Raw genomic sequence first — 10,165 nt, forward strand, 5'->3', positions numbered from 1 at the left:
AAATTATAGATTTGACAGAGTAAATTTATATAAAATTAAATTTTCAAGTATTTTGTAATTTATTACTCGTATTAATTAATTAAATTTTATATTTGTTTTGACTACATAAATTAACATTTGTAATGAATATTTGTCACATGGAGTGAATAGCAGTATTACAACGAGAACGTAGAGTAAGTTGAACAGATGGGGGATCTAAGCAAGTATAAAAGGCAATGATACTTTAGCAAATTCAACCTGCTAGTAATTGCTCGATCGCAACATCGATCACCACTACCATCAATATAAATTTGTTTAAATATAATGTATCATTGCTTGTAAATGAAGTTATTCAATATAATGTAGTTTAATTTGTTTGAGTACACATACCATCAATATTTGAGCAATTTTTTAAAAATTTATTTAACCGTTTACAAATAAATTATTTCAAAATCAGGTACTCTTTCAGTTTCTGACGAGGGAAAAATCATGAGGTGCCAGAGCTTAATTTCCCTAAGTCTATCAGCCCTATAGCCAAAAACACGTAAATTTAATGAAATTGATAGCATGTGCATCAGTCGTGCATCTTATGCGTTACACATGCATCTCGTGCATCACACGTGCATCCATGATAATTAGTAAAAAAAATTATTTAATTATTTAACCTTCTCGTGCACTTCTCATCTTCTGCAAGTAAGTATTTTTTCTTTAATAATTTCTCTCCTTGAAATGAAGATTCAATCTTTTCTTCTTTTCCTTGAATACCCTTCATTTTTTGCTAGTTTTAAAGCTCAAAATGTAGTTGTAATGATTAATTCTCCAACAGGTTAGATGGGATAGTATTTTTTTCTCTGAACACACTTAATTTTATATGCAGTTTTGAAGCTCATAATGAGATTTTTTTAATTGGTTAAAAGGGACAGAAAGTTTTTATTTTTTTGAATAATCTTTATTTTGTTTCTAATTTCAAAACTCAAAATGGAGTTTTAATGAGTAATTCTCCAAAAAGTAAAATAGTATAATTTTTGTTTGAACACCCTTAGTTTTGTAAGTATTTTTGAATCTCAAGAAGGAGGTTTTTATTATTAATTTTCCTTGAATACTCTTAATTATGTTTCTAATTTCAAAGCTCAAAATGGAGTTTTTTAATGATTACCAGAGAGTTAAGTGGCGAGAAAATTTTCTTGTTTTCGTTGAATTCCCATAATTCTTTTTTCTAGCTTCAAAGCTTATAATGTGGTTGTTAATGATTAATTTTAATTTTTCTTGGTATTATTTTTTGGGGATACTCTTTATTCTTGTTTCTAGTTTTCAAAATAGAGTTTCTAAAGATTAGTTTTTTTAAAAGGTTAAATGGGATAGACTTTGAGGAGGTCTACATAAACCTCTCCAAACGCCAGCACTTGTCTCCTGAATTTAAAGGTTTGTCATTTTATTAACTCTACTTTTTCCTAAAAAAATGTTTCTAAATTATTATTTATTAGTACTTAATTTCAAGATAATTTCAATAGTTTCCTCTGAATTCATCTTCAGAAGTTAACCCCTTGAAGCAAGTACCAGCTATAATGGATGGAAGATTTAAGCTTTTTGAAAGGTAATTTTCAGCTTGAGCTGAAATTTTTTGCATTTTCCAATATTACAACTTTGTGGATGATTATTTTTCTTTGTATGTGTTGCATGCATCCTAAAGCTTAATATTTAGTGATTTATTCATGTAGAAGTTCATAGTTTGATGTGTTCACCTGTGCATATATCCTACAAGAAGCAAAAATTCTGTTAAGTTTAGAACGTTTTTGTGAAGATTGATATGTGGTGTGCTAGTACAATGCAGGCACAAGTAACTACTATGGAGACAGGACTGTGTTAAATTATCTTTTATGTTTGATACGTTTAAAAGCTAGCTAACTAATTTTGTCTGCTTGCAGTCATGCAATTCTTAGATATCTGGCTTGTGCATTTCCAGGAGTTGCAGATCATTGGTAAGTGCAGCAACTTCAGGTTTTCCACTAATACCTGAATCAAATGTTTTTTATCATGGAAATGAGTACCCTTTAAAGCTCTTCTTCTTGACATGGAACATGACCCGACCAGGTCCACGGTTTAAACTTGGTATTTCAATTTTTATGTTCTCATCGCTGGACCCATTGCACTTTTAAAGTTATGGATTCATAATTCAACACTCCCTCCGGTTCACAATAAGTGACCAATTTGCTTTTTCATTTTGGTTCAAAATAAGTGCCCAGTTATGTAATCAAGAAAGAATTCAATTTGTTTTTACAAAATAACGCATATGTACATATCCCTAAAAAGTTTTCTTACTCCTCACATTAAATGTTTAATTAGGGGTAGTTTAGTCATAGTAGGTATTTTTGTTTAGAATTTAGTATTTTCTTAATGGGCGTGCTAAAAGCAAATTGGTAACTTATTGTGAACCGGAGGGAGTAGTTATTAAAAATTTGGTATTTTTCTCATATATATCTAAGTTCCATATAAAAAATGCTGGGTTTAGCAGCTATTAAGTCTTGTGTCTTACTCCGTCCTATTGAAGGTACCCAGCTGACTTATACAAAAGAGCAAAGGTCGACTCTGTGTTGGATTGGCATCACTCTAACTTGCGTCGTGGTGCAGGTGCTTATACCAGAGATTGAGATTATTTTGTTGCCAGTTGGTAATTTTTTACTTTGCCTTAGCCTTACCTGAGCTAATTTAACGAGGAGGCTGGTTTTTTCGAGCCAAAATGAGATTAATCGGGGAATTTTGTTTGCGTGATCACTTTGAAAGAAGAACAACTGGCTTTATAGTGCTTTTTACCAAGATTCTTGCTACTAACCTAATGTTAGACAGTTGCTGCAAGCCTGCAATTTTCGTGGACTATCTTAATAGTAGTTTCTTGTGATTGAAACAATTTACCTTTCTCAAACCTCTAATTGTGAGTCTATCCACTTAATCGTGGTGACTTTTGTATTCAACAATGGAGGTGCCTAAAACACTATGATTAAGTAGTCGTTTCCAAACGTTTTGTGATTACTACTTGTTGATATGCCACACTTTTAGCTGTTTCCTACAGTGTTCTGAAGCAGTGCTTATGTTTTCAGCTGTATATGTCTTTAGTACTGTTCTTGCTCCTGCATTTGGGTTGCCTTTGAATCAACAAGCAGCAGCAGAAGCTGAGAAAGTCCTCTTAGCATCTCTTGCAAAGATCGAGTCTGTTTGGCTTCAGAAAAAAGGACGGTTTTTGCTTGGGAGTGGCCAACCTTCAATTGCAGATCTTAGCTTAGTTTGTGAGATTATGCAACTTCAGGTATAGAGATTTTCCCTTTTCCTGCTGTTGCTTTACATCTGTTGATCCAAAGCATAAATCATCAAGAGGAGTTTAGGATGTTATTTGAGCTCTCTATAAGCAGATATTTTCAATAAACTATCATGTTGAAACTTGTCCCTGGAGGAAAATGATGCGTACATGCAAAACCATGACTTAATTGTTTTTTCTCAAAATGTGATTATTGACATTCAGAACTGTGTTAACTGTTGCTTTCCCCTCCATCAGCTTATACAAACTTCCATTTAAAGTCAATAATAATGCACATGGTGGTATAAGTGTTACCCTTTTAAGTCTGTATTCTAAAAAACAAAGAGGTAATAATAATTCTATTTTCTTTAGATTGGGGTAAAGGGTTATAGTCTTATAGATACTGGTCATGGCCACCAATTTTTTCCTCCGCTCATCCTTTCCTTGGTTCTCTACTTGTTCTCTCACTTCCTCTATGAGTAGTTTCAGTCAACCAGTCGTTTTCATTTGAACAGGCAAAATCTTTTTATATAATGAAGTGTCTTATAGATGCTTCTGAATGGTCCTTACTAGTATAGCTGATGACAACATGATGATTTTCTCTAGGTTGTGGTTCTTAGGATGAAAATCTATCCACTCGAGTGGACTTGGAGAAAGTCCTTGTTCTCACATTTTGTGGAATCTTTTTTTCTGCTGAGTTTAGGTTCTGGATGAGAAGGATCATAAGCGGATAATAGGCCCATACAAGAGAGTTTTGAAGTGGATTGATGACACAAAGAATGCCATGGAGCCTCATTTTGGAGAGGTACATTTAATCCTTTTCAAAGCTAAAGAGAAGTTCCAAAAGCAAAGAGATGCTGTAGGAAGTAGCATTCCTCAATCGAGCAGAAAACTTGATTTGCATTCAAAGATGTGAGACAGCAATTAGGAGCCAGGCGCTGCATTGTGCTCGCAGCATCACCGTGCAGCATGGCGGATAATGGGATAGCTATTTCCTAAACATTGTGTATGTGAAAGCTCACACAGGAAGGAGAATTCTGATCCAAGCTTTCCTGATTCATTTTCTTTATGTATTTGTCCTTATAAAATAACTGTACAATGTGATAATCATAGTCCACAAAATATGTAATCACTCAAGCTGAGAGTCCCTTAATCTTGGCTATACATCTGTTATTTCTTCACTGTATCAAATGTATGAATTTTGAACTTTATCTAAGAATGTCACTTGCAAGTGAACTATTTCTAGCGCCTCTCTGGTGCATCTTCGTTGTTTCCTATGGAGAAGGATCATAACGGAATTTTGGGTCCAGAAAATAGTGTTGAGAGACCTGATTCTTGTCAATAAAATCTGTTATATTACTTTACTGTATCAGATGTATGAGTTTGGAATTGCATTCAAGATTATGACTTCTTATAGTGATTGATATAAGGGGTTTTTAAGAGCCCAACCAGTTGTTTCAATTGTCCTTTATTTGCTTTCCCAGTTTTTTCTTGTTGAACATAATACATAAAGAACATGACTTAACAGAAAATAATCCACTGGCTGTATCTGTTTTCTCCCATTGGCCAAAAATCTAAAGAGTTTGGCTTGCTACTAAGTTAGCAGCCAAGAATTACTCGACAATGATTTTGTGTAAATCAAGAGTGTTCAGCTTCTTAGGTTTTCTGTACTTCTTCAGCAAAAGAGAGCTGCAAACAACACTCACTGAAGAAGCAGCCATTGCAGCCCCAGCAATCCATGGTGGTAAGCGAAAACCAGTAAATGGGAACAGAACCCCAGCAGCAATTGGGATGCTGAGGAGGTTATATCCCAAAGCCCAAAAGTAATTGAGGTGGATTCTCTTAAAGGTTTTCTTGGAAAGATCGATTGCTGTAATCACATCTTTCAAGCTGCTCTTCATAAGAACAATGTCAGCTGCCTCAATTGCTATATCTGTGCCTGCACCAATCGCCATTCCTACATCAGCAGCTACGAGTGCTGGTGAGTCATTCACTCCATCTCCCACCATTGCCACAACTTTGCCTAAATCCTGGTCGACTAAAATGGAACATTTGAATCATGCGAAGAAGATATAGATTGAATGATGAAAAGCTCAGTAACTAAACATTAGGAGTTAGTTTCACGTATGGTCATTGAAAAATTACAAACTACTTTTTGTCATATTTAAGTCACTGAACTTACCCACTATAACAGTAAATTCACAAACTTTACTCACTATAACAGTGAATTCACCTTGATTGGTAGGTTTTGTCGTTATAGTGGGTAAAGTTAAGTGACTTTACCCCGTTGTATTGGGTAAGTTCAGTTACTTTAATGTGATAAGTTTTGCGACTCTACTGTTACAGTGGGTAAAATCAAGTTACTTTAAAGTGACAAAAATAGTTTCATGACTATGCTGTTATAGCAGATAAAGTTCAATGACTATACGTGAGATTAACCCCTTAACTGGAAGAGTTGAAGCATGTGAAGAAGATAGATGTTTGAATGATGAAAAGCTGAGAGTAACTGAACATCAGCTTCTACCTGTAGTTCCTTCACTTTTTCAGCTTTCTGCTCAGGTTTGGCTTCTGCAACAACATATTTTGAGTCAATTCCAACTTGCTTGGCTATGGCATTTGCTGTTCCCCAGTTGTCACCTGTTACTATCATACTCTCAATGTTCATGGATTTTAGAATGAAGATGACTTCTGGAGCCTCTGGCTTCAATGGATCGGAAATGGCAAGAACACCTATCACCTCTTTATCGATAGATACAAGGACGCCGGTTTGAGCCAGTCCTGTTGTTTCTGCTAATGCTTCTTCAGCTTCAACTGGAATGGCAATGCCCTGCTCCAACATCAAGCTCTTATTTCCCACAATCACTTCTTTGTTGCAGATGATAGCCTTCACACCTTGACCAGTTATGGACTCAAAGTTCAAGGCTTCAGGCCAGATAAGTTTCTCCTCACTTCCTCTCATTTTTTTTGCGTTCTCAACAATTGCCTTGGCTAAGGGGTGATCACTATTTACCTGTCAAGTCAAAATGCAGTAGAAGACACTTAAATTGTTGGCATTTTGGTAACTAAGCTATCTCCTTTTCTTGGCATTGTATCCTTTCAAATTCCAAAAGATAGCTACTACTAAACATTTATGTTAGTTTTACTATGAAGAGGCTAAGTTTTATTAAGGGTATGAATTGACCTTCCCAATGATGAATCGTAAACAAGACAATATCCTACCTCAGCAGCAGCTATAAGTTCATAGAATTCTTGAGGTACCATAGTTTTGAAAAGCCTAGTATTGACAACCATAGGCTTACCAATAGTAAGAGTGCCCGTCTTGTCAAAAACTATACAGTTCACCTGTAGAATGAAACAGTTTACAACAAAGTTCATTGACAAAATTAGGATTGTTATTAAGAAGAAAGAGTTTGAACTCAGACCTCTTGTGCACTTTGCAATGCTTGTCCACCTTTAATAAGGACACCAAGGGAAGCGCCAACTCCTGTACCGACCATAACGGCAGTGGGAGTAGCTAGTCCGAGTGCACAGGGGCAGGCTACCACCATTACAGAAATGCCGAACTGCAGGGAAAGCTCAAAGCTATCCATAGAAGAAGGAATCCAAATTCTTGGATAAGCTTTAAACATTCCAGCTAAAAACCAAGAAACCCAAGTACAAAATGAGAGAGCAATGACCTGAGAAATTGGAATCAATCACTAGTTTTCAGCCAAACCTAGATATAATTGGTTAGTTATATAGTTATACGTAGACAACAATGACATGTAAGGGGTGCTTTATCTCACAAGAGGCACAAAGTACTTGGAAATGTGGTCTGCAAATCTCTGCACAGGAGCTTTAGCCATTTGTGCTGACTCCACCAACCGAACAATCTGCGAAAGAGCAGTCTCTGACCCAACCTTTGTTGCCTTGATATGTAACACCCCATTCTCATTCAAAGTCCCTCCTATCACTATGTCGCCAGTCCTTTTGGTGACCGGATGAGATTCTCCTGTTATCATGCTTTCATTTATATGGCTTTGTCCCCAGATGACAAGACCATCACAAGCTACTTTTGAACCTGGAATGGTTTTAATCACATCATTCTTTTGTATCAATCTGCTATCAACTTCTTTTTCATTTACCACAATGCCTTTATCATCTATTGTTAACAGTGTTGCAGTCTTTGGGGCCAAATCCATGAGCTTGGCGATGGCCTCCGATGTCTTTCCTCTAGCCAAAACTTCCAGATATTTCCCAAGTAGAATGAACGAGATAAGCATCGAGCTAGTCTCAAAAAAGTCACTAGCGTTGAAAGTTGGAGAAGTAGCAGCTCTTAATACTGAATAGACTGAATAAAAGTAAGCTGCATTTGTTCCTAATGCAATAAGAACATCCATATTTGCATAACCATGGCTTAAGGCAATATAGGCACCGATATAGAATTTTCGACCAATGATGAACTGTACTGGTGTAGATAATGCCCATCTTAGAACCTCTCCAACACTTAGCATGTTGACAACCTTAGTTTCCAACACATTTTTCAAACCAGGAATATACATAAACACCATTGAAGTAAAAAAGACGGGAACTGAAAATACTAAACTCCAAAGAAAAGCTCTATGATATTGCCTGATTTCTTGATGTCTATGTTCTTCTCTTTCTCTTCCCTCTGGAAATATAGATGCTTTGAAACATCCTGTTCCAGCTGATTCGATTGCACGAATAAAGTCTCTCGGTCCTGTTACATCTGCTCTATAAGTGACTGATAACTTTTTGAGCTGCAGGTCATAGTCTATCTCTTGAACTCCTTGAAGTTCAAGAAGAGAATTCTTTATCAGTTTAACACAATTCTCAGTGTTAGCTCCATCAACTTTTAGCAGTATACGACTCTTATCGTCTCCTGTACTAATCAATTTGCCTTCAAATCCTGTATTTCCAATAGCTTCTAATAGCTGATTGTAATCTACTATTTTTGGATCATAACAGATTTCAGCTTCTTGAGTTGCTAATGCGACTTGTGCTTTATGTACACCAGGGATTACCTGCAATGCTGATTCAAGAGTTGTGGAACAAGAAGTACAAGTCATTCCATTTACTTGAATCCTGCATACTTGAGAGGACTTCTGATTCATCTCTTCTTTTAACAATTTAGCCTGAAATCCGACGTCCTCTATGGTCTCGCGGATCATCTCCTGCTGGTCATATTTTAACATGAAGCATTTCAACTATGTAAGAATAATTCTTGGAGATTTTCTTATCCTCACAAGATTATATAGCTGTAAAAGCAAAGTGCCTAGTAGAAGGAACCCCCTTTTGAGATATTGAACTAGTTTCTGTACCAGGATAGTGTTATATTACCTTATTGCAGCATAATTATTAAAGTTAGCAACTTTCAACTTATTAAAAGGGCAGCCCGGTGCACGAAGCTCCCGCTGTGCGCGGGGTACGGGGAAGGGTCGGACCACAAGGGTCTATTGTACGCAGTCTTACCCTGCATTTCTGCATGAGACTGTTTCCACGGCTTGAACCCGTGACCTCCTGGTCATATGGTAGCAACTTTACTAGTTACATCAAAGTTTCCCTTCCAACTTTCAACGTATTAAAGTTGTTAAATAATGGGGCATTTAGAATAAGATGTACAGATTTTCATATATTTTACTTAACAAGTCCATTAGTGTTTGCCTAATTAAAGTGGGATTTGTGGATAATCTTTGATAATGATATCAAAACCAATGTCCACTTTCTGAAAAAGAAAGAGTTTTTTTCTACATGCACTTCAAAGTTTCTTAACTATGTATAAGGAATCTGAGAGGCTGGCACAAAACATTAGAAAGAAAAAAAGGTAAAAAAATCTTCAGAAAAAGAAGATGCAAATATTTCTCCACTAGAGAGCATGGATTCGGTTAATGCTTTACAGTCAGCAACTTCCAATCATATCTTAAACTAGTTAATAGGTTCGCGCTGTGCGCGATCAACATTTCTGTTTAATAAATTTAGTAATTAAAGTTATAATATTATAATAAAGAAAAAAGTATATAATATATGTCATACAATACTATCAACTACACTCAATGTAAGTAAGCTGAGAAAAATATTGTAGAAGTTAGAAATCAAATATTTAAGCAAAGAAATTAAACATATATGCGAAAAATAAACCATTGCCCCACGATGAACAATCCTTTCAATTGGAAAGGCTCATCATATAGTGAAAATAATTAGAAGTAAATTTTATTCATAACTAAAGACTAATTGTGTTCTTAGTTAAGTGTTGTTCACAAATAATGTCATATTATTACAAGTAATAGCATTTATGAGTAAGGAAAAAGAAAATAAGTGGAAATCATATACACCTTCCGAATCCTGCTTCAAAAATCAAACTCTCTGTCTAATGTTGAATATAATAGTTATTCCCCTTCTCATACTCAATTGGGTTTTTTTAAATGCTTATTTTATCCTTTATATTATTAACATTTATCTCTTTTTTTTTATATTATCGTGATACTATTTCATTAGCACATCTTTTAAGTTTTCTAAAATTGCAATAAAAAGGGGGATTGTTACTCAAATTGCCAATCAGATTTACTGTTTACTTTTTCTAGTTGATATACATAAATTATATATATAATTATACACATATTATATATGTATTATATATATATTACACATCTATTGGCTATTATTAGTTATATATATTACACATCTATCGGCTATTATTAGTTTAAGAGATTAAGTGGACAACTATTTGGATTAATTCTTCATATAAAAGATGAACAATTTCTAACATTATTTTATTCTCTCACATATTATTGCTTTATTCATTCATTTATTTTTACTAAAAGATAGAAATATTTTTACACCTTTTTTTTTTGCGAAAAGTTATCAAAGTAAAAGCTACCAAATACGCGACGACCGTTA

The 10,165-nt window shown here is 35.0% G+C and overlaps 2 protein-coding genes across 8 annotated transcripts; one reads left to right on the plus strand and one right to left on the minus strand.

Annotated features, from left to right (window-relative positions):
- The first annotated feature begins 611 nt into the window (after positions 1 to 611).
- On the plus strand, positions 612 to 4,479 carry LOC142161662 (glutathione S-transferase T1-like). 5 transcript variants are annotated; one of them, XM_075236620.1, is made up of 7 exons: positions 612 to 672; positions 1,328 to 1,401; positions 1,513 to 1,573; positions 1,905 to 1,958; positions 2,528 to 2,647; positions 3,075 to 3,280; positions 3,972 to 4,479. In XM_075236620.1, the coding sequence occupies exons 3-7, from the start codon at positions 1,549 to 1,551 to the stop codon at positions 4,182 to 4,184; spliced, it is 618 nt and encodes a 205-aa protein (XP_075092721.1). In that variant the 5' UTR covers positions 612 to 672; positions 1,328 to 1,401; positions 1,513 to 1,548; the 3' UTR covers positions 4,185 to 4,479. The 5 variants fall into 5 exon arrangements, with proteins under 5 accessions (XP_075092721.1, XP_075092774.1, XP_075092866.1 ...); XM_075236673.1 differs by having other exon boundaries at positions 2,528 to 2,607; XM_075236765.1 differs by having other exon boundaries at positions 3,875 to 4,115.
- A 259-nt stretch (positions 4,480 to 4,738) lies between these two features.
- On the minus strand, positions 4,739 to 8,589 carry LOC142172855 (copper-transporting ATPase HMA5-like). Of its 3 annotated transcripts, none has more exons than XM_075236538.1 (5): positions 7,054 to 8,584; positions 6,691 to 6,945; positions 6,488 to 6,610; positions 5,793 to 6,278; positions 4,739 to 5,298 (listed from the first exon to the last, which is right to left on the minus strand). In XM_075236538.1, exons 1-5 carry the CDS (start codon positions 8,461 to 8,463, stop codon positions 4,882 to 4,884), a joined length of 2,691 nt encoding a protein of 896 aa, XP_075092639.1. In that variant the 5' UTR covers positions 8,464 to 8,584; the 3' UTR covers positions 4,739 to 4,881. The 3 variants fall into 3 exon arrangements, with proteins under 3 accessions (XP_075092639.1, XP_075092675.1, XP_075092659.1); XM_075236574.1 differs by having other exon boundaries at positions 5,046 to 5,207; positions 7,054 to 8,588; XM_075236558.1 differs by having other exon boundaries at positions 5,156 to 5,306; positions 7,054 to 8,589.
- Positions 8,590 to 10,165: the final 1,576 nt, after the last annotated feature.

The sequence above is a fragment of the Nicotiana tabacum genome, chromosome 1, assembly GCF_000715075.1.
Source record: "Nicotiana tabacum cultivar K326 chromosome 1, ASM71507v2, whole genome shotgun sequence".
NCBI classification, from domain to species: domain Eukaryota; kingdom Viridiplantae; phylum Streptophyta; class Magnoliopsida; order Solanales; family Solanaceae; genus Nicotiana; species Nicotiana tabacum.